Source organism: Macrobrachium rosenbergii, chromosome 8, assembly GCF_040412425.1.
Source record: "Macrobrachium rosenbergii isolate ZJJX-2024 chromosome 8, ASM4041242v1, whole genome shotgun sequence".
Classification (NCBI taxonomy): Eukaryota; Metazoa; Arthropoda; class Malacostraca; order Decapoda; family Palaemonidae; genus Macrobrachium; species Macrobrachium rosenbergii.
The window spans coordinates 46,314,800-46,339,415 of record NC_089748.1 but is presented as its reverse complement, the minus strand read 5'-3'; the positions used below and the strand labels follow the sequence as shown (position 1 = coordinate 46,339,415).

The 24,616-nt window shown below is 38.8% G+C and overlaps 1 protein-coding gene across 10 annotated transcripts in view; it reads right to left on the bottom strand.

Annotated features, from left to right (window-relative positions):
- Positions 1-630: 630 nt before the first annotated feature.
- LOC136840800 (solute carrier family 22 member 15-like) overlaps positions 631-24,616 on the bottom strand; it is a 30,113-nt gene continuing 6,127 nt past the window's right edge. For 3 of the 10 annotated variants that reach the window (XM_067107698.1, XM_067107699.1, XM_067107694.1), the window contains exons 2-11: positions 23,003-23,153; positions 22,579-22,782; positions 18,843-18,976; positions 18,142-18,347; positions 17,401-17,622; positions 9,420-9,653; positions 8,599-8,733; positions 6,478-6,639; positions 5,171-5,414; positions 631-3,687 (exon numbers count right to left, since the gene is read on the bottom strand). In XM_067107698.1, coding sequence (XP_066963799.1) covers positions 3,541-3,687; positions 5,171-5,414; positions 6,478-6,639; positions 8,599-8,733; positions 9,420-9,653; positions 17,401-17,622; positions 18,142-18,347; positions 18,843-18,976; positions 22,579-22,711 — 1,617 coding nt within the window. In that variant the 5' untranslated portion in view covers positions 22,712-22,782; positions 23,003-23,153 and the 3' untranslated portion in view covers positions 631-3,540. Of the gene's footprint in view, positions 3,688-5,170; positions 5,415-6,477; positions 6,640-8,598; positions 8,734-9,419; positions 9,654-17,400; positions 17,623-18,141; positions 18,348-18,842; positions 18,977-22,578; positions 22,858-23,002; positions 23,154-24,616 lie in introns of all 10 variants that reach the window. The other 7 variants (XM_067107700.1, XM_067107701.1, XM_067107696.1 and 4 more) reach the window with 5 other exon arrangements.

Genomic DNA, 24,616 nt, shown 5'->3' with positions numbered 1-24,616 from the left:
GCAGGTAATTCCATTTATATTGATAATAAAAGGAAATACATACTCTGAGAATATCCATTATTTTTAATTTGGCTATTTAATTTCAGCACCCAACCTTTATGACATATTTGAAAGTAATTTAATGAGACTACCAAGTCATTTCTAGACTCCTGGAAAGATGAAGAAAACTGTAGCAATACAAAGGAGTTGGAACAGCCAGATGGCAAGAGACCAAAGAAAATATCAAAGGTAAAAGGCACAAAGCAATGCAGCTAGGAGCCAAAGGGACACATCAAAACAAATTTGGTAATGTGATTGGCACACAGCAGGCTTTACTCCCTCGAGTAAGTAACTTGCATATTGAGGGGTTACTCCTGTTTCTTTACTTCTGAAAGGTATGTACAAACCACATTAATTATGTACTTTTCCCCATATGATTGTCCCTGTTTTAGACTACAGTACCTTGGTATCTTACATTATTAGATAGTATATGGTTTGATTAAGGTGGATAATTGACACCATCTACTATCTGGCAAATGACTATGATGATAAATTTCCTATGCACACCTAAGATAGCCATGCGTTTCATCTTTTTCCTCATTACAATACAATGTAGAGTTCGGTCTTATGTAAGGATAATTAAACCACTGATACTCTTATCACAGTAAATATAGTAAACGTATTTGAAAATATTAATAATGTCAATTTTTCCCTGTCATCTGTTTATTATTATGTTAACAAAAAATTTATTATAATACTTATACGTAAACACATTACAGAACTGTGGAATACAAGAAACTATAAAAGGGATAATAATGATTTCTTAATCTAAATATATCACAGCTGCCAATTTTGAAATGTTTGTTACCATTAAAAAATATATGATAGGACTTGGGTAATACCAAGTCATACAGAAGTCTTCTACGGTTCCTTACAGGAAGGAGATTTAGTGATGGAAGAGTGCATGTCATTATTTGACAAGCAACTTTTAGAAACCAATTTTAGTATAGTAGTTTTGTGCATGCTGTTAATTTACACAAGCCTTTACATTTATGATTTCAAATAGGCAACATATACATCTTAAGCAAATATTCATAAATCAAATTAAGGTCCATCTTTCACACTCATATAAAACTCTGCTCCAGTTAGTTAATGGGAAGAGGGGCTACTTCTTGCAGTGTCTCTTGCATGGCACTCCTTAGATGATATTAAAGGTGCTTTTGCAACTTTACCCTAGTACAATTTTGAATTCCATTTATGACTAGATGTACTTAGAAACTGTAAGGACATATGACAGCAAATCTTTGCTTTACTAACCAAATACCTACTTGAGCAGGTAGGCGGTTCAAGTTGGTTACATCTTGCAAAATGGGATGAAAAGGAAATGTTCTAAAATTGGTCCTGTTATCTATCTATTCACGGATGTAGAATTGTTGTTTGTTATTTGTTAGATCCAGCTAACTTAGTAGGTCCGACCTGGCAGCTGTTAAGACTTGCCAAAACTACAATTGGTCAGCTATCTGGTTGAGTAGGATACACAAGCAGTTAAGGGACAGATATCCATCTGGAGGCTTATGGACTGAGCAGGTTTGTGCTCTACAGAGGACCTCATGAGTTGATGTCCCACCTGAGGCTACCGCTGGAAAAGGGACTAGCCCGCCAGAGGATACAGCATGGTTCTGAGAAAGCTTACTAATATATTTATGTTGTCCAGGAGGCATTGCTCAGCCAACCTCATTTGACTTTGTTAACAGGAAAAATAAATCTGAGCAAAGTTTGAACTTCCCTGAGCCTGTACATGACATCTAGTGTTTAATAGCTTCTCCTCCAATGAAGAGGTTCTAGTGATCTTATCAGTTATTGAAATGAGGGGGTGGCACTAAAGGTTCGCAGTTTGGCCTATCAGACCTAGAGGAAATACAGTACCTTAATAGATCTTTGCCACCCGAGCGCAGGAGTAAACTCGTGTTAGCTAGTCTTGCCAGGTATGAAAGGGAGGTGAAGAATGAGGAGCTCAAAGAATCATCTGGATGATTCAGAAGTTAGTTCTACATGATGAGGTCAGCACAAAAGAATGAGCTATAGACTACCAGGTTCTGGTGTGTGAAGTAAGCAAAATTCATGATGTTTACTTATACAGTGTGGAGGGCCATTTACATAGCAATGGCTAAGATATTGGGAAGACTTTTGACAGAAGATCCTCCAACAAGGAGAAACAAAGGTGTTTTTTAAGCAAACTGACTCAAAAAATTTCTAGCAGGGACCCCTCAACCCCAACCACATTTTGCTTCCCACCTATTACTTTACGTCTCTTCCTACCTAGACCTAGCTGTCAAACTACTGCAGCAATACATTCCAATTTTAGTTCTCATTTCAGAACAAATTGTTCTGGCAAGTACCACAAGTCTTGAAATGAGACTTGTGGTCTCAATAATCAACTATCTTACAAATACTGCAAATTATAAGCCCTTCTTAACTATTATAGCTATTTCTTGGTGGAAGTAACAGGAAATTTAATTCTTCAAAATCCTATCACAACAGGTGCTCAGCTGTACGCCACATCTGTGAACCCTTGAACTTCAGTAATGAAAAGATATTTGGTATTTGCTATAGGTATGCAGTGCATTAACATAATGTGCTAGACAATAAGCAGAACTAGTGAACAATGAACAACATAGTAACTTGAAACCTTTGACCTAAATGACATCTGGAAAAATTTTCTTCAGTATAAAGTTGAACAACCTTGAATTTCATTTCACACCTTTTACCACTTTGTTTCATATTTTTATCATTAGCCTCCCCAGAAAAGTTGAACTATATAAATAATGGATATGAATGTGACTTATGAAGTCCATCAAATGATGAAACTATTTTGTGCACAAGAAAAAAATACCCTGTCATTATGTCCCAGTTAATGTTATGACAAAAAGTACAAAATGAGATACAACCTTAATAAAAATATATAGACTCAAAACTTCCATTAGCACAACCAGGTGCCTTCCAGATTTAGGAACATGTCTAAATCTGGTAGAGCATCATACAATGCAGTAAACAGGTTTATGTTAAAAGAGAAAAAATATACAGTACATCTGTAATTTTGCATAAAAAGTGCACTTAAAAATTACAAATTTATAAAAAGCCAACAACCTTCAGTTTACAAAATGGAACCCACATTATTCCTACAACCACTTTTTTATATTTTTAAATGAAACAAGCCTATGCAACTTCGCATTAAATGTGTTCTTTCAATATGTGAAGTAGAGAGCTGTAGCTAAAATAAAACTATCATCATCTGGCATAAGCTGTATGCATGGTGGAGTTAATTTTACTAAAGTTGCATATTAAAAATTCTTCACAAATACATATTAACAAAAAATAACCATGATTTAAAAAGCGTTTATTTCCTATATAAAAACTTCTCATACTTCCAACTACTATAAAAATAGGAGCATATCTTTGATTTACTGTTTTTTTTTTTCTCTTAAGTATGCTTTTATTTTATCATATAAATGACGAAAGAAGCTGCCTCTGAGAGACAGCATTGACCCTGCAAAACGTGTATTACTCTTCAATCAGAGGAACTTGATCTTCAGACTTCGATTTGTGAGCACCTCCTGGGCTTCGAGATCTAGGAAATACAGTCACGTCAACTTCTTCGTCATCCATCTGAAGTTTCTTGTATTTATAATCTTCATCCACACCACCTCTCTGGGAAATTAATTTACCAGTTAAATATTTTGAACATAAGGAAATATGTGCTAGCAGAAGGGATTAAGATATTTAATATATAGACAAAAATCTACAAAATGATCAGTTTCCTACTACTGTGTTAAAAGGTAACACAAAAAAATTATCACAACCACAAAAGCCTACCGGTAACCTAACTATAAATACTACGCTGAGTTCTTTTTAAACAGAAGATAACACATTTCTTAGCTATAAGGCCACTGCATTCCTCAAAGGTTTAATTATGAATTCAAAAGACCATGTTGGTATAACTAACCCATTCTATATAACAAGGTTTACATAACTGTAGGTCAAAAAGGGAACTTACCAACATTTTTCACAATCACATCAGCAAATCAGATTTGATGATAATTACACTGCAATGTACTTAACCAAGATCACTGGGTCACTTTCTAGACTCAAATAAATTTGAGATGCTCTGAAGTGGGCTGAGAAAACTGCAACAAGTGAAGGTTAAAGAAATAAGAAACCCAGGAGAGCAGAAGACAAAAGGGAATGGATTAAAAGTTAGAAGGATAAATTAGTGCAACTGAAGGTGGAGGGAATATTGCAAAGAACCTCTTGAGCTGTCTACAGTGCACCAATAAGGGTTGCTGTACGTAATGCTACAATAGATGACACGACTTGACTATCCTACTTCCCATCTGCTAGTTTATATACACCACCAGAATATTCTTTTTTGGCACCGATTCCCTGATCAATAGTAAGGTCTTTAAAATTTTCCACTCTATGAAGCCTGCATCATATAAATGTTTTCCCTCTGAAGACGGTTAAACATTCGTACCAGACCCTGACATTCTCCTGTTCGGCTTGGATTACCCATAGTTTATGAATAAATGTACCTGGTATTACCCATTTAGGGAGCACCTACAGCTTAGGACATGAATTTGTTACACTAATTCCACATAATTACCCCGACAACATTCATCATATATTTAATGTTAACCTGGGGTCTCAAAACAGAAAAGCATGTTGTGGTAGTTGTATTAAAGTTTCTAGGACACAACACAAAAAACCTAAGCCCTCATATTAAAATACAAGATTACTATTAGGCACATTTGAATCATCTAAAGATTTCAGGTTTCTGGAACGTGACATTCATGAAGTAATCTAAACCCCCTGTATTATGGCTTGTATAACATAAAGAAACCATCATCACCATTTTTCCATTGCAGGTTATGCATGGAATAAATTCTTTTCACTGTATTCTGTATTGTGCTCTTCCCGACTGCATCTAAACTGGTCTAGGTTTTCATTTATGGTCCTCTTTCCTGGGCCTTCCTACTCGACAGAGGACAAAGCTCATGTAAAAGAAAAAAGGGGGGTCAAGATGATGATGATGAATAATGTTCGATACTCCACTTTGTAACTATGAAAATAACTAACCAAACTAAAAGAAAAAATAGAATCCAAAGAGGAATTTGTAAAACAAGAATTTGCTTACTGATGTACTTCGAAGTGCAAGGATATCAGCAACAGACTCAGGCATGGGCTGCCCCATCGTTTCTGGCAACTTCAGGTTCAGTAACCCAGCAATGAACGTCATAGCTCCAAGGGCTGTAAACTGTAGATTTGGGACTACGTCACCAAGCATTAAAATAAACGGCGACACGATTCCTCCAAACCTGGCAGCAACAGACACAATTCCCATGCCGGAGTTACGAATTTCCGTTGGGAAGATTTCAGCACTGAAAATATAGGAGAAATGGTTATGTGGACTATATGCAGGTTTCTTTTTTTATGGAAATAAGTGTAACAGTTTTTTTTTTAAATACTGTTAATAAATACATGAGGATTAGAAGTTGTAATGGTTTTGTTGATTTTAATAATCTTCCAAAAGAACTGAAAGAAGCAACTGTAACTTTAAATAATTCAGATGGTTACTTTGAAGGGAAAAGTCTTGGATTAAAATTTGGCAAAGATAATGTTTTTGTTATATTAATACATTTAAGTCTGACTGCTATCTTACACACAAACAGGTAAGTGATTTGCTTCAATGAAAGCTTAAAAGTCATGGCTGGCAATTACTTACAAGTAATAAAAATAAACCAAACATATATCTGGTTTTAAACTTTGAACTTGAAAGATGCTGATTCTTTCAAAATCCTGAGACTGATGCAGTCGAGATATGAAGTCTAGTTCCCTGTGAAAAATACTGATATCCTTTGCATACTCCCACAGAGGGCTCTACATTCTTTATGTTATATTGTTATGGATTTTTGTCCTTATAAGGTAGAGGCACTACCTTGTGCTTAAGGAAAAGCATTTAAGGTGTTTCATAACCAGGTTATAACTATTAATCTAGAAAGTCTACAGGGTAACAACATAATCAATAATTTTGAATTTGTTTTGAAATTTACACCTACGTCTATACTGAATATAGACATTATAATAACATTTAAAGTATCTTTCTAAATTCTTATATGCCCTTGCTTGACCTTGTATCATCTTCAAGATAGAGCATCACTCACAAACCATCAATAAATTTATAACCTTTACTTATGATCAGAGAATACTAAATTTCAGGTAAACAGATTAAAGGTAATAAGCTTGAAAATTTCAAGTAAATAATGCTGTATACAATACTAAAAATACTGTATAATTAAAACTGGCAATGTTTTGAAGAAAATAAGACCATAAATTCATACCAATGCACTTCAACTCAAGATGGTAACAGAACATTTTCTTAAACCACAAATTTCATTACCAACATTTGATTATGATTAAAATTAACATAATGTCATGACCTACCTATGAACATAGCAAATGGCAAAACTTGAGGCAATACTCAATTTACCACAGAGTGCCAAGGTTGTTGTATATACAACAAAGGACGGAGGAATAAACTGTATGACTAAACACGCAACACCACCAACTAACATGAACCCACAGAGTGTGAGACGACGGCCTAACCTGAAATAGTAGACATAAATTATTGAGAATTCTGTGTTTTGAAGATTATATTATAGCAGACATGCAGGCCATGTAGAATAAAATGTTTTTGTTACCTTCACAACAACATTTGGATAACTTGGGGGAAAACATAGAAATAGACTGGAAAAGATGGAAAGTGATTGCTAGACTTGTAACGTCACATTAGTTAATAACACGCTGAGTATTTACAACGAAAACTGAATGCTGAGATCCACACTGGACTGTTTGACTGACTGATTTATGGAAGTTACCTATCAAGCCAAGCACTGGGCCAGTTTTGGCCATTCACGCTTAAGACAGTGATATCATCTTACTTGGCCAAAAAACACATTTAACTTTCTACTTTACACCTTCCACTGAAAAGCAAATCCTTCATATAACTAATAAGATAATCTCTACTTGGTGGTCTTTGCTAAACTACTTCATAGTAACTAATAATATACTTTTAAATAATAATAAAACCAATTTAAGAAGCCCTTGTTCTGTCTTGCAGCATTATAATGTTAAAAACATTTTGGACCATACCATGAACCTAAAGAGGTGTAAAGCATAGAAAAGTCATCCATATACAGCACAGTACTGTAAGTGTCTTTTAGATACCCTTGGCAACTGACAGGTTACATTACTCACTACAAAATAAAATAATGTGCAACTCAAAACACTTCCTTGTGGCATACCATTTTCCAGTTCATAGGTGTTTGAAAAGAAACTGTATGCCTGAAATGTGCAGTAGTAAAGTAGGTTTTAGTGAATAAAGGCAAGTAGCACTAAATACTATTTCATGGCATTTTTAATACCTAAGAGTACTGCATGCTGTCTGGCTAGCAAAGGATATTATAATACTGTAATTAATTACATACATACATTCAGGTCTATGAATGTAACCTGAGACTGAGTGAAGCCTGTATGTATTTATACATTATTTGAAGTTACTCAGTTCTAGTTTACTCTTTTCCAATAAAGGAATCCTAATCAGCAACCATTTACCTCTCCATTCGTGAAAGAATGATAAACATATGGGAGTTACTTTACTGTTGGAATGCAGAAACACAGAAAGAGTAATTGTCAGAAAGACTGGAAAAAGTTTAATATAAACAAAAGCACATAGCAAATTCTAATTCATCCACTGTTTACCACGTCTTATAATACAATTCTTCAGTTTGAAAATTTATAGTCCTGGGTTCTGGTTTGTTTAACTTTGTTTAAAATTACTAAGCAAGTACCAATATTTTGTTTACTCAAAAGTAAGTAAATTCCAGATATACAAAAATTAATTAAACTGTCTGATAATTTGCGGGACAAAGTTGAATAAGAAATAGCAACTATTTAAGGAATGGGAGAACTTGCTAGTGAAAGGTAAAAAAAATCTGCTAAAAGTGAACATTCAAGCCAGTTTGCCACCTCAACTAAACTTCTTTTTATGCTAACATATTATAGGTCTGCAGTATTAAGATGATATAAACAGAATATTTTTTGTGTGTTAATCTGTTCTGGCTGCCATGGGAAATATAGGACTGTCTACACTCAACCTTACACAACTGAGGCTAGCACTGAGAACCTGAATGCCTTCGAAGCTGCCTGAAGCTGCTTCTTGAACAGGGGCCAAGCTAAAGGGTCTAGAAAAAATAGTTGTTGAAGGCTAATGAGTCCCCTGATGCTACTCCCCATACCTAGTATGATAGCAACAATCTGTAGGCTTATAAAGTATATCAGAGGACCAGAATTAAAGTCAGAGAGAGAGAGCAAAATTGAAAGCTACAGACATTAAGAGCCAAGTGCATTTTCAAGACACTATATTCAGAGAGCAAAGAGGCTAAGTGAATACTTCACTACAATTAAAGAAATAAGAACAACTATAGTAATAATCTTTCCTACTTCCTGGTAATTAAGAGGAAAAATCCAATTACAAAATCTGAATCGGATATTCAAAAAACTTACCGATCAATAATAGCAACAGCAATCAGGCAAGATGGGATTTCAATAAGTCCACTCAAAGTAGTTGACAAGTAGACATTTCCTCCCAAGTTGCTGGCAGCCATAGTTAAGCCGTAGTAAACTGCACTGTTAACAAACCTGTGAAAATACGTTATGAAGACGACAAACAGCTCACATTTGTTCATTGTTCTCCTATAACACTTGTAATTTTTTTTTCCTGCATACACTAAGTAACATTCATGTCCTTATTTGGTCCAAAGAGAAGTCATAAACAAGAAGATAATTAACCTGATGAGATTTATGCCAACATCACATCAAGTCTGGCTCAGATTTATATGACTTCTTCATCCCCTGTATGTAAGGTTATTTTTTGTGCTAGGATATTGAATTTGGTGTCAGTTTAAAATGAATAACTGTAATATATATTGGTACCTCCTAGAAGGAAAAAGATGAAATGTAAACTCAAATATGAAAGTTAAATTTTTCAAAAACAATATTGTTTAAATTGCACAAAATTAAAATATTGTTACCCTTTAATTACAATGCCTTCAAATAAATATCTTTAGAAAAGTAGAAACGGTGAGAGCAAGATTTAAACCATATAGTCCAAATCCTTGCACATATTCAAAGAAATGAAGCTTAAATTGGCTCAAGTCAAATTTCTGCACTTGCTTAAAGCTCATTATCATTTGCCACATACCTCTCATAAAAATGTAGAGTAAACATTATGTAAAGGAAATTAAAAATAATCTGTACAATACAAAAAAAAAAAATTTCAATTGTGCATGGTGTCACAAAATCATTTTAGTTCCCAGATGACTTACCATGAATAAACCTGGATAAGAGTTAGCATCAGGACGTAAGGATGATAAATCAATTCCCTAATCCCTTGGGACTTTTTGACTTTGGAGTCCTCACCACTATTACTTGTAGTTACTTCCCAGTGGCTGGGAAGTTCATCCAGTTTCCCATTTTTCTTTGCAATCATTTCTAGGACTCTCTTTGCTTCTTCTTGCTGGCCTTTGATTGCCAACCAACGAGGGCTTTCGGGAACGATGCTGAAAAAGATTTGCTGTGATTAAACTGTTGCATTCCTACTCTATAAAGTCTTAAATTTAGTGGTTCGTGAATTCAAAACTACTGTTGAAACATGAAGACTTAAACTTATCTAGGAGTTATATTTTTCTGGGTACAAGTAAAAGGCAGATGATGAATAACACAGAAAAACCCCAAATCGCCCCCTCCCCCAAGAAAAACATAAGACTCATGGTAATTGATTAAGACATGTCTTATTATTTGTTCTAATAATGCCTTATTCTTTGTTCTACTAACGCCACAATTCCAAAAATGAAATTTTTATGATAAAATAACGTTTCACTTATACTTACCCGTAGTTACATATAGCTGTAAATCTTTGGCGCCACGGCAGTATTCAAATTCCTCGCTTCTGGCAGCTATCGTTACAAAAGGTGATCCCTCTACCCCCGCCCTCTAATCCGAGTGTCGAACCGCCCCAAGAACACTTCATAAGATTTTTGCTCAACTGCCCAGGTGAGGGGAGGAGGAGGGTTAGATTATGGTAACTGTGGGGTAAGTATAGAGTGAACGTTATTTTATCATAAAAATTGCATTTTCACTTATACAACACCCGGTAGTTTACATATGGCTGATTGGCACCTTGAGGAGGTGGGGCCCTGGCAGCTAATAAAATTCTTGGAATTATCTACTTGCAACAATTAGACATAGGTTCCCTTACCTTTAAAGGTAGCTGACTCAGTGGTTACTGCCTCCGTAGTCTGCTGGCCTTTATATTGTGCCCGAGGATATAAGGATCCGTGTCGGACACAATAAAAAAAAACAGTACCTGCCGTGAGAACATGGCAAATGCGGACAAGTCTGATGCCCTTGATCAGGCGCAGTACAAACGAATAACAAAACGAGGATCACCTAACATTACCATAAAACCAATACCAAGATTAAAAACTGGAAGATACTAACATCATGTATCTCCAGGCAACCTTCAAAAACAACAACCCCAACACCAAGGTGAAAATGTTAGTTAAGGAGCGGACTCACCCTCCCCAACACCCGTGTCAGTCGCATAAAGGGCCCCAGCGTGCTGCACTCGAAAACAGTTTGCACGTCCACTAAATAATGCGATGCAAACACTGACTTGCATCTCCAAAGGTGGACTAACCAAGTCCTTCAGATAAGTTTCTGCTAAAGGCTACAGAAGTTTCAAACCGCTCTAACCTCATGTCTTTTACCTTAAGAATACTCATCTCGAGTCAGCACACTGCTCATGAGCTTCTTTTATCAGGCTTCTCAAAAAGAAAGAAAGGGCATTCTTAGAGAGAGGCCTGAAGGATTCTAACCGAGCACCAGAGGTGGTCATTGGGACCTTCTGAGCTTTTCGTTCTCTGAACGTAGAACTGAGAGCTCTCACAGGGCAGAGGTACCTTCCCGGGTTCTTCGGACCGACCAATTGGGAAAGGTCCCATTTCAAACTCTCTTGGCCAAGGTCTAGACGGGTCTTCGTTCTTGGCTAAGAAACCAAGAGTAGACATACATACTTCCCTTAGCACCCTACTCTCTCTTGTCAATCGCATGTAGCTCACTTACTCTCCTGGCCGTAGCCAAGCTACAAAAAAAAGAGTCTTTCGTGAGATTCTTCAAGGAGATAGCCATCGGTTCAAAGGACTGAGACCGTAACCATCTCAGCACTACGTCAAGATTCCACGCCACTGGTCTCTTCTGGTCTCTCTTTGACGTATTAAATGATCTAATCAGATCTGAAAGGTCTTGACTCAAAGACACTTCAAGACCCTATGTCGAAAGACCGGAAGCTAACATGACTCTATACCCTTTAATGGTAGGTACAGCAGCTTTTCTCTCTGTGGAGGAACAGAAAATCGGCCATCTGGGCTATAGACGTCGAAGAAGAAGACACGCCTTCTCTTGACACCAGGACTAAACTGTGTCCACTTCGCCTGGTAAACATTGTGGGAGGATTCTCTTCTTGGCTTCTTGCAGTCAAGCCTCTCTTGAAAACCTCTCTTTCTGATGAGTTCTGACAGTCTGCAGGCGACAAGATGAAGAGCGGACAAGTTTTGGTGGAACTCTGAAAGTGCGGCTGTCTGAGTAAATCTGGTCTCTCTGCAGAAGTCTCGAAAGTCTGACAGTAGGTTTAGAAGGTCCGGGAACCACTCCTGACGCGGCCAGAATGGAGCCACCAGAGTCATCTCGCTTCGATGGCTTGAGAACTTCGAGATTACCTGCCGCAGGATCTTGAACGGGGAAGGCATAGGGTCCAGGTCCGGACTAGCCCATGAACATTGCATCCTGAAAACCGCTTTGTTGTCTGGAACTGAGAGCAGTAGCGCAGCCGAAGTCAAGCGGTCGGGTTGCAAAAAAGATCTATGAGCCGGCGCCCCATATCTTCAAAGCTCCTTGCAAAACTAGGGGATGTAAAGTCCACTCGTTGGATAGACCTGGTTCTTTCTGCTGAGAAGGTCCGTTGCATTTTTCTCCTGAATAAATCTCGTTACGAAGTCTGGTCCCGATCTCCTCCGTCCAAACTAGAAGCTCCCTCGAGGTCTCGTGAGAGGACCACGAGTGAGTGCCCCTGTTTCCGAATGTATGCCAGAGCGTGCGTGTTGTCCGCCTGGACCAAGACGATTTGCCTTCCACTTCTTTTGAAAGGCTACCAGGGGCTAAGTGAACCGCTTTAGTTCTTTCCGATTGATATGCCAGTTTCTCTCTTCTCTTTGCCACTGGCCCGAAACTTCTTTTGTCCCCATAGTCGCCCCAGCCCTTGTCAGGTTCGGAAAAAAGAGTGCGGTCTGGGTTGAAGCTGAAGAGGAAGTCCTTGTGACAGCCTTCCTTCTGAGCCTCCACCACTGGAGGCACTCCTTTATCTTTTCAGGAAATGGCGAATGTGAAGGTGTCCGGGAACTGTTTCCTGGCCACTTCTCTTGCAGGTAAAACTGCAGGTCTCAGGTTTGGCGCCCCAGTTTTACAAACTTCTCACTGAAGTTAAAAAGGTTCCCACGAGGCTCATCCATTCGTTCGCGGAACAAATCTTCCTCTGCAGAAAGTCGATATCTTCTCTGCAGGCATGAGGCTATCCGTTGGTTGGACAGAAAAGCCTGAAAAGTCTGAGTCCAGACTCACTCCCAAATAGACAATCTGCTGACTGGGAGTAAGGCAAGACTTCTTCTCGTTGATAATGAGGCCTAGAGACTCGTTAATTGAAAGAGTCTTTGATAGGTCCTCCAAACAGCTCTCCCTCAAGCAGCTTTGAGCAGCCAATCGCGAGGTATGGAACTCAATTCCTTCCAGGTGAAGATGTCTGGCTACTGACAGCAGGATCCTTGTGAAAACTCATGGGCTGTCGACAGACCAAGCAGAGGAACGGAACTGATAACCTGTCCCTCAAGCGAACCTCAGGAACTTCCTTGAAGCTGGATGTATCGGAGACGTGAAAATAGCGTCTTGGAGGTCTATTCTAAACCATCCAATCCCCCTGATGTAAAGATGCCAAGACCGACTGAGTTGTCTCCATGGAGAATTTTGTCTTCTGAATGAAGACATTCAATGCACTCCACGCCCAGGACGGTCTCCATCCCCTGATGCTTTCGTGAACCAGGAACAGACGATTGTAGAAACCTGGAGATAGAGGGGCATGAAGCTGTTCTATCGCTTCCTTCTCCAGCATGGCTCGGACTTCTGAGCGATGGGCGTCTAGTTTCGGAGTTGTGCGAAACGCCTGTAAAAGAAACTGGAGCCTCCACAAAGGAGGGTTTGGAAAGGAAGGGGATGGCATATCCTTCTTTTAAAACTTGATCATCCAAGGTCTGCGAGATCTGTTGCCACTCTTGCCCAGAACCTTTGCAGTCTGGCTCCTACAGCTGAATGGAGGACCAAAGGTTCATTTCTTCTCTGGGGCCGGCTGAGAGTTCTAGGCGTGGCTTTGCCTTTTCCTCTGGCCCTGCCAAAAACACGTTTAGAGGGTCTTCCCTTTATACTGTCCATAACGAAAGGGGGCCAAACACCGCGCACAGGGCGGTAGAAAGCACAGGTCTCTTCGCTTTCTTGGCAGACTGGAAACAAAAAGATCCTGTTGACTTCTGGGCTAATGCCTGGGAAATTGCAGCAACTAACTCTTGAAACAGATGAGCCTTGTTTAAAGGAGAAAACAAGAGAGCCGACTTCTGGCTTGAAGAAACACCTTTTGCTAGGAAGGCACCAAAGTTGCCTCTTTTTGAGAACCCCTATCAAAGTAAATAAAGAGGCTAGTTCTACTGCACTTCGCAGATGCCCTATCCATGCAATCCTACCCTACCACATCATCCAGAGCTCGAAGGAAGATTAATCCTTAATCTTCCTGGCTAAGGCCGCAACGCCCAGTCCAGGAAGCTCACAATTTCAAGAGTCCCAAATACGCTCTTGAAAACTTGATCCAGTTCGAGGACGTAAAGAAGACCTTCGCAGAATTAAGTGCGGTCCTCTACTGGCATCCATGAGACTGAGAAGTCCCCCTGTGCAGAGGCAGCCACCCAGGGAAAACATTTCCCCAGTCTCATACCAACTCCGGTTACGGAAAGGAACGACGCAGGAGGGGGAAGACAAAGACGATTCTTTCCACTTCCTCTTCTCGGCCAGCCACGCATCCATCTTCTTAAGGCCTTTCTTGGCCGAGACGGACAGGACAAGTTTGTAAAGTCCGAAGAAGAAACAGAAGCCTTGTCCCTCTTGTACTGGGACCCAGGAGACGGAGACGCAGGCGAGAACGAATCAGGAAGTTCTCAATAAAGAACTTCAAGAGCTTCTTGTGGGGAAGAGAGCTGCGGAGACTTCTCCTCCTCCACTGCTCCTCTAAGCCCGAGAGGAGTTCGTCAGAAATTGGGATAAGTCCAGCTGGACAACATCTTCATCCAAGTCTCCTTGAACTGAGACTTGAGTTACACGAGCTGGGGCTGAAGGCTAGGTGACATATTCTTGCTGTGTCCGAAAGAGATTGAGCCTGTTGAGAGCCATCGGGGCGCCAAAGGCGCGCAGTTGACAGCAACCAAGGTGGCGCCAAAATGAGCCGCTCGTTACCGGCAACGACAGGAGGCGTCAATGAAGGCGCAGCGCGGCGCGCTACCGAGCCAGACATAGTCGCCGAGGCGGCGCCGCTGGTATCACAAGGCGCCAAAGGAGGCGCACGGCACAAGGCAAAGGTGGCGCTAACGGGGCGCAGCGGCGGCGCTACCGCGATAGAACGAAGCGTGTGGTGGCGCGCTGGCATCGTGAGGAGGAGCAAAGGAGAATTTGATTTAGACAAAAGTTGTAAAATCGAGTCCCAAACGGGCGTTAATTCCACATCTGAAGCTGTTGAGGTCCATCGAATGCTGGAGCAGGCGCCACAGGAACAGGAGTCACAGGAGCCGCTGGCGCAAAGGAGCAGGCCTATCAGATGTAATCGTCTGACAGGAGGATCCGCGATAACGAATGAGACGCAGTCCGACGAAGAAAGCCTCTCCGGTTCTGCCCAAAAGCTACAGGAGTGGGAAGGATCCTCAGAAGAGCCTTCTTCTTAGGAATCTTCAATGGAGAAAGCAGACGAGACCTCTTCAAGGTCTAGAAGAGTCAAAACGCCAACCTCAGGCGGGAGGAACTCCAACTGGGTCCACTCGACACTCTCCGCCTCCTCACCTTTTCGGGTGGTGAGGCCAGCAGCCTGGGAAGCGGCAACAGGACTGTGAGGGGCAACTACCGGCAGGTCCCACTCACCTCCTTTCGGCTTTCGGCATGCCTTCTCCCTGGAACCTGGGAGCCTGACAGGCCTAGGACCCGGGAGCGTGAATGGGCGAGAAGCTGCCCTCCACAACACTAACACAAGGCACAACACTCGTGTATTATCACTGCGGTCCCACTAACCGCTGCAAATTGTCCCCATTTTTCTGCATGGAAGACATAAACGATTAAGGACTGACACGGTATCAGGATTGGGAGAAACGTGTCCGGGGAAGGTGAAACTACAGGAACTACAGGGAGCAGGAATACAGGATTTTAAAAAACCTCTTGACTACCTCCTGACCTCAAGACCTAGAAGAGGCCTTCCTAATCCTATCTCTTTCTAGCTTCTTCATGTACTTCCCAAAGCACTCCAGTCAGACAAAGTTAGAAGTTCACACTGGGTACAAGTCAAATCAGCAGAACATTTTGCCCCTGCATGAAAAGCACGAAGTGTGCGGATCAGACTAAGCTTAACAAGCCTGGTTTGCAGCCTTTGTTGCAAACCGGATACCACTAGAACCAGAATCAGACATATTAGTCCAACAATAATAACTCTCAAGCAATAACTAAGCGCTAGCAAAACAACAAACCGAGTATTTCACCAAAAAGGAATTAGAAGTTGAATTGTTGAGAAATACTACCAGCAGCAGAACCGTATTACCGGTTCGCACGGCAAAAACTAATGAAGTGTTCTTGGGGCGGTTCGACACCACGATAGAGGGCGGGGTAGAGGGATCACCTTTGTAACGAGAAGCGCTAGCGCGAATTTGAATACTGCCGTGACGTCAAAGACGACAGCTATATGTAACTACCGGGTAAGTTGTATAAGTGAAAATAAAATTTATCTAGTCCTCCTCTCACACAAGTCCTGGGGAAAGTCCCTAAATACATCATGTACTTTAACCATGTGTGCACGTACGTAAAGTTAGTTATTGTCAATCTCTATCTTTCTTTCACTCTTCTTAACTCCATTACAATTTATTCACATCTGGCAAACTGGAGATGCCAGTTACCTTCTTCTATTACAAAGATACCTTCCACAACTACATTGGTATTTTTTTTAATGTCCTTGTGGAGGCATCCATTTTCATTATCTCACTGTCCATATCCATTACAAACCACATTCCTTCCCAGATAGGCTTCTGAGAACCTTTTTCCTACTTTGCATTATGGAAAAATATTCCTCCTTAGGTTCACCTTTGGCTTCTGGCCAACCAACTTAACAGAATGTAACATGAAGCCAAGGGCTGAACAATCCTACATCTAAATGTAAACTGACAAAGACTGACTATGGTACAGTACCTTCTTACATGATGATGTCATCCTAGTTGGAAAGTTACTATGTATTACATTCAAACTGTCTTCCCGCCTAATTCAAGACAATGTATTTTATTCTTACATATGAATACTTAAAAACTTTCCATACCTAGGCCAAATGTTGCCTTCCCCCTCATCTCCAATTGCATGCAGATGCCTCAGTTCTAGAAAGTAACTTCATACTACTTAGGATAGGTGAGAGGCCTAAGGTTTCATCTATATTAAAGGTGAGATATCTCCCAACCTAGGCAAAGAGGATCCCTTTCAATTTTTTTAATATACACTGCTACATACTTTGAACCAAACTGTAAGGGAACAGTTTGTATGTAAAAAAAATCTCGACTTATTTTAGAAAATATCCAATTTCAAGTACTGTAGTCCTCAAATTTTAAACAAGAGAAAATCTGACAACCAATCTCCATTGAAGTAGCATACTAAACAAAAATTACAAATAAACGAGGTACAACTAAGCATTAACATTTACATAAAATACTGTCTTCTGACTTCCATACGAAACAGTATGTGTTTAAGAAGTTTAAATTGATTCAAAGAAGTAAAATTCCAGAAATAAAATAAAATATTTGGTAAGCAGACAGTTTCACTACCTTAAGCATTAACGAATGCAGAAAAACAGTGTTCCAGCAAATTATGAATAATGTATTGAACAGTCATAATTAACTAGAATTACTATACACTACCACTTACCAAGAGAGAGGAAGGAAAAGTATGCCAGAAACAGCGCATATGAAACTCAATGTTCTCCAGTCTGGGAGTATTGCTGCCATTCCAGAAAATATTGCAATTCCAGCTGCAAAAAATACTGCTAGCATAAGGCCACATGAACTGCGATAATTTGTACCAACTAATTCTTGGGACAGAACAAAGCTAGCTAAAATGACTAAGGCACAGCAAATTCCACCAACGTAACTGGAAAAAAAAAAAAGGAAAATAATTAATTTGGGTTACAATGAGCGTATTCTATTGTATTACAGCAAACATTCACAATGCAGCCATACAGATGCCAGCAAGGTTGAGGCATCAAAAAGGTTATTAGTAATTTTCAGTAAATAGGGATGAAATGAAATCAGACTGAGCATGAAAACTGAAAAATATTAGGGCCACAGGAGGCTCACAATTTCTCTCTAATAAATATAGCTCAATGAGCCAAATATGGGATGTTGGAAAAAAAAAAAATGTTTAAAATCTTATACAAAGTAGCCATTATTATACACAAATTTACTGATAGCTAATGCTATATAGAGATACGTAATACTGATTTCTGTCTACATGTCTGCAGTACATAAGAAGTACAGTACTGTACTATGTACTAAGGGTAGTAGAAAATACATAAATATCAAATTCAATTACAGAAAAACATTTTCAAATTTTCTCTGAGCACCTTAACTAGCAAACAAACTTTGCACAGAAGCTGACGACCACTCTTACCGAAGGCCAATCATGATAGCAAAGGTCGGGGCATAGGAGCTGAACCCTTCAAAGGCTATAGTACCGAGAAGTGACACCATGAGAGTCTTCAGCCTTCCAAATATGTCGGCAGTCCCGCCAAGGACTAAGGCTCCTGTCATGACACCTCCCATCCATATTGACTGGGCAAATGCAACTTTGTATTTCTGATCGCAGATAAAGTTCCACTGGAAAAAAAAAAAATTTGTTCAGCTACATTTTGTTCAACATATCTCCTTCTAAACAGAGCATTTGATCAAATACCTTACATTAAAAAGATGAATTTGACATTTATTACCCTTCAATTTCTTCATGCTTCACCAGTTATGCAATAACACACACTTCATCAGTGACGATAACATAAATAGCTAAGAACAAAATTTTAAATAGTTTTCATGTTCGATTAATACAAATCTCTTTACTTATATTGCAATCGTTGACAAAGCCAAGATTTAACTCTTTCATGAGGTAATGGTATACATAAAACAAAATATATCTCTACTTTTTTCTTATGGAAGTATCCTGACACTGGAGGTAACTCCTTCAATAAGTCATGAAAGTCCTCTGTCCTTCTGGAAGGGTAATGAAATAGAAGAATGATAAAAGACAAAAATGGGGCTAAGTGCTGTTGCTCACGGTAACTAGCGTTTAGTTAATTCTGTTATGAACAAATATTAACTCACCTCTGTTGGAAAAGACCTAAATTTGGAGGTGTACGATAAACGACAATCTTGCACTCGATTGTTGAAGCACTGGTTGACCAGGGGTTCAGCTTTGGTGTCTCCATCTTTGTAACACTTGAAAGTTGGATCTAACCCTGTGTAATGATTCAAAAATGAATAATTTCCCATATACAAAACCTTGGTATCAAAGGAAGGAAACATTTCGTTGCCAATGTATTTGACTATCAGTGAAAATCCAAGGGTACAGTTAGTTAATGTATTAAATCAATCTTTAGAGTAAAGCACACACAACTGAGTAAAAGACAATGCAGTATAAACAGCGCATAAAATCAATGATGCTGAACAGGTAACCTCCACAAAAACTTAACATGAAACAGTGGTGTGTATAATCTTAAAAAATTAATCTTGCAACACATGTTAACCCAATCAGTGGAACAATTTCATAAATACAAATCAGACAACAAGCACATAACTTCACGGCTCTTCCCTAAAGAAAGCATGCCATTCAAATGTATTCTACGAAAGGATAATCATTTTCTTGTACAGCACAGTGTTATGTTGCCAGATAAACTAGCTTTTTGAAAGTAAATAAAGTCTGTTGGCATTGTTGGATAATTCACAAAGAAGGACATATCTGGAATTATAAGTTAATACACGCTACAAAGAAACGTGCACTCTTGAACCTTGATCTATCTGCATTTTGGCAGAATTAAAATTTACAGATACAATTCTGCAATAATCAAATAATTTTCAATTAATTTGTATTTTTCCTAGATATACAGTACCAAACTACAGACTTTTATGTAAGAGTATTCCTCAATGCAAGGTAGAACCAGTCAAGATACTTGGTTCTTGGACACATGGGTTACTATGTTGGGTGGTTGAGGTGGGATTATGATAAAAGTTTCCTTCAACTGGCTGGCAAAGTGAATCTCCACCCACAAATGCACAACTTCTGGTCGTGATCGTGAACAGAGGAGTGGTGACTCCTGTAACTTTTTATACAATCTAGCAGAGGGATGAGGACTTATTGGGCCCTGAGCCAGAGTGATATGTAACTTGACTTTCATTCAAGAAAAACTTCAGAGAACCAAATGCTGCCCCAAGAAAAGAACAGCACAGGTCAGAGGGTAGACAGTATCTGAGCCAGTCATAAGTTGATGGGTTCAGATAATAACTTTACAATTGCTCTGCACCCCTCCCTCCCCCAACAAACCCTAATTTAAAAGGACAACAGAGGGAGTCACACTTTAGGAGCCAAAGCTCTTTGACAGGATGACCAATTTTGAGGTCTACCTGAATTGTGGCCCCTCTATAATGTACTTGGTCTGGCCACTGAAGGGTAAGAAAACCAGTTACTCACCCATCCAACCACCAGCCTTATGCTATCCAAGTACCTTAAATTAGATATTATTTGTCTGAGAGGAGCCTGGAGACTACAAAATCATATGAGCAGCCACCACAGATCCTAAGAAAGAGGGACCAAGGACTTGTGGGCAATGTCCCTAGGGCAGGATGAGGCAAAGGTAGGCTACAGCCACCTTGCATCTGCCCTCATTACCTGTACACCAGAAAGTTTAAAAAAAAGTGCGGGGTGGGCCAAAGCCCCAGCTTTGTGAGCTCTTGCAAAGAAGGATGTTATAGATCCTACTTTCTTAAGACTGCTGGTACTGTACTACAAAGAGAACCCAACAGAGGTTCTAGAACTTCTTGTCAGAAAATGACAAATTCTAAGTGTCCGACTCATGATACAGAAGGTTGTTCAACTCATCAATGTTTAGATTAACAAGTCTTACCAACGCCCAATCCCTACCTTCATTCAAGACATAATACCATTAGAAGAGTCTAGAAAATAGTCCAGTTCCTAACAATATCCTTGACAAGATGGCTAAGGAATCATGGAAGACCTTAACCATTTAAGACATTACCAACTACACATCACTAATGCATAAGATGAGCTGCAGGATTAACCTTTGAACACCATGCGGAGGAAAATATTTACTACATGCCTCCATGACTTAACACATTTCCTTTCTGTATAGAGAATCCGTAAGGGCATCCTCAAGCCAGCATACTGGTGGGTTTGGACAGGATGATGAAGAGGATGTTGCTGAGTTGCTGGAGAGTAACAGAGAACAGTTGACCCACAGATTTAGGCCTAACAGCAATCAAGATGGGTCAAGAGCAGAGAAATGCTTTGACAAAGGAGGAGACAGAAAGTCCCAAGGTATTAGACATCTAAAATCTTCAAGGCATACTTGCACAGTTCAAGCAAGCCATTAACTACAAGGAAGTTGATCCGAACACTTCCAGGAGAGGCACTCCAGTGCCTTCAATCTATAAGGACCTACAATTATATGAAGAGATCTAGAAGTAAAAAGGATTTTCCTGGCAAAAAACAATCTTTTTCTTCAATCCATATTCACTCTCCATCCTGCTTCCTCTCCTAGATACTCTTAAATCTCCAATCTTCAGACTTTCCTCAACTATCTTCTCCACAGCTGTCAATTCCTAACAGAAGTTACTAGACCTCTTCACTCTCCACCTGGTCTGTGTCCCTACCCCTAAAATCTGACAGTTCTCAATCTCTCACACTGCTATCAGATCTAATAGCTCTTAATGATAATGTCTACTGGTCTCACTGATCTCTAAAGCGGGGAAAGGAGAGGTTGTAACAAATTTTGTCATGAAGGAAGTTGAATTATAACAGTTTAAACACCTTTTTAGTATATTCCCAGTTTTTATTTTGCTTTTTCTTAATTCACCTTCTTAGTTCTGTTCTGCATCAGATTTTTCTTTTATTAAATAGATGTCATTCAAGCACAATGAATGCAAAAAGAAAAAATGTTAATACAGGCCAGTGGAGTGGGTAAGTTACACTCATATGGAGCATAGCCTAATCTTTCAAGTGTTAAAATTCTGTTAGACTTATATTTTGCTTCCAATTAGTCATGATAGAACACAAAACAATCACAAACCCAAGGATGACTGGTTATCTGCCCAAGTAACAAAAAAAAAAAAAAAGCCATGGATTAACTATATGCTATAAATGGACAAGATGTTTACTTAATAATGTACCTTGCTGAATACCAGCATGCAACTACATTATGTTAAATTCTAAAAGTGGAAGTAAGTTGGCCCCCCCTTACTGTTACTTATCACACCTGGCCAAAAGGTGAAGGAAAGCATGAGACTCATTAACGCAAGTCGTAAAACAGTTAACAGTGAAAGCATTGCCTGGTGGTAAATTAAAAAAATATTCATCTAAAGACAGATTAAATACAGACTGTAAATAACATTACTGGTTACAGTATACTATCTATGTGACCAGTGACAAACAATGCTATCACTATTTTTCTACAGTGTAATTAGCTTCCAGAGTCTGATAATCCCATAAGCAAGACTGTATTGTAAAACTATGAATTGCACTTATATATACATATGTGTATATGTGTGTATGTGCGTGTGTGTGTGTGTAAACCTCAGGAATGAAATAGCTAGCAAAGGAGAAAGATAAGGAGCAAAGCACAAGGGAAACATGATCCTTGACTCTTAAAAAAAAAAAAATCACAAAACAAAAAAGTGCAAAATCTCACACTTGCCAAATCACCCAGTGACACCCATCACCAACCTTTTGTAACATAGAGAGCTTGATGAAAATGCTACTTCAGTGTGCCCTATAGCAGCAAAAGCGTGCAATAATGAGGTTTTGATAAGATATCTTGAAAACACCTACCAGTATAAACATTTAGGAGCATATGAAATGCTGTGAAGATCTGGAGCAGACCCAGGCCAAAATAATATATTTTCTGACTCCAACCAAACTGTCCAACCACATTAAAAACGTCATCTACAGTCAGGTACTTCATGATGCATGTTATATGGTAGTGGTGAGCTCTTTGGATGAAACTATACAAGCAATTCAAGTTCTAGTATTGACCTGAAGATAACAGGAAATTTGGGAAATCACTCTAGTCACTCACAGAATAGTACTCCTCTCTAGCATTTGCATGCCCTACAAATAAAATAAAAAACAGGCTAACACACTATTAAGGTCACACAAACATCATTACTTGATTTAATAGAAACAGGATGTGGAATTAAAGAACACATCATCATCTACATCACTTAAAAAAAAAAGGTTAAAAAAAAAGAAAAACCTTAGACTGTACTGGATCAATAAACATGGAAGCTTGAAGGACTGTTTTGATTTCACAAATTTCTGCTTTCGTCCTAGATGTAAAAGAATAAACTTGATGCTGAGTTTTACGACGAGCAGTCACCTGGATGTTCAAGACCTTTTACGATCATCTGAAAAGGATAAAAGCTAGGTATTAGTTCTGTAACAAATGCTTAAATTCTTGAAATTAAAAAAATATTTCTGATATACACATTCCTGCAAAACATACAAATAAAAAACATAAAAGATAAAACATGCAAGATATCACACAAGGCATTATGTGTCAAAACTGGCAAGGGCACAATTTTCTCATTTTGAAATTTCTGCCTCGCTGAATAGAGCAAAGTGGTTATATTTCAAAATGCACTCGACCAAAAAATTTCCAAAAGTTCTCCATTCCATAGCAACACATAACTTTCAAGTGGTTTAGTTGTAAGATTGCTACTGGGCAGATTAAGGGTAGGCATATGTGCACTGACATGAGTCCCGTACCAACACTCACTGGCAGATATATTTTGTCATTATCATTTTATTGGACTTATATTGAATTTCACTTATGCATAGACTTACGCTGAACTTCACATATACACTAAGTAATGCTATTTATTAATGTATTTTAAATTTTTATATATAAAAATTATCAATACTAGGTCAGTTTCTTCTTTTACCTCAACCAAACACAGCCCACTTAAACAAGTCTTAAGCAGGAGGGATAACATTCATTTTTCAATTCTGACTAAAAAAATTAAGCAGAACCATTATCTGCAGGAAATTATCACTCGCATTTTCCTTGAAGCGAGAGAGAGTACATTTTTACCTTGGGTTACAGGCTTGTTCCCTGATGTAGCTGGTTGCAAACTTGAAAAACATTGGTTCCCCTTTTATTTGGACAATATTTAAAACTCTAGCTTCTAAATTAACAACACTAAAGCTCTCCTTTTTTTACCTTCTTTCAAACGACAGTGATTTTGTTTGGGGTTAAAGACTTGGTCCTTACATTGCTGGTTATCATCTTCAATAAGATGAAAAGTGGCTCGTTTACTTTAGGATAAAATTTGTCACTCTAATGTGAAAACCACTCGTTTACTTTAGGATAAAATTTGTCACTGTAATGTGAAAACCGCAAACTGTTCATTACTTTGAAAGACGGTGTTTGGCTGGAAAATTGGTTCAAGTTTCATTTAATTAAAACTTACTGCTCCATCTTTAAAAATAGTTACCATAACCATTAGCATAATAATATTACAGATGCATTTTTTTCCTAAAAATTTTTGTTTTTCCAGGGGGCAGCAGTGCACGGTTATCAGCACTAACTTGGTCTTGATGGCTACTACCTTCTATGGAAGTATCCCAGCTTTTATCACAAAATTTAATGCTCTGCTTAAAAAAAAAAAAAAAAAAAAATGGCCAGTCTTTTTTTTTTTTTTTGGGGCTCACAGGTAGGGTAAATAAATGTTACTGGTTACAATTTTTTTTTTTTTTTTTAAGCAAGGTTGGTTTTAACTCTGGACCATCCCACTTAACCTGAGCTAGAGTAATGCATATTATAACAATAAAATATAAAAATGCATACCAACCTCAACTTCCAAAATCT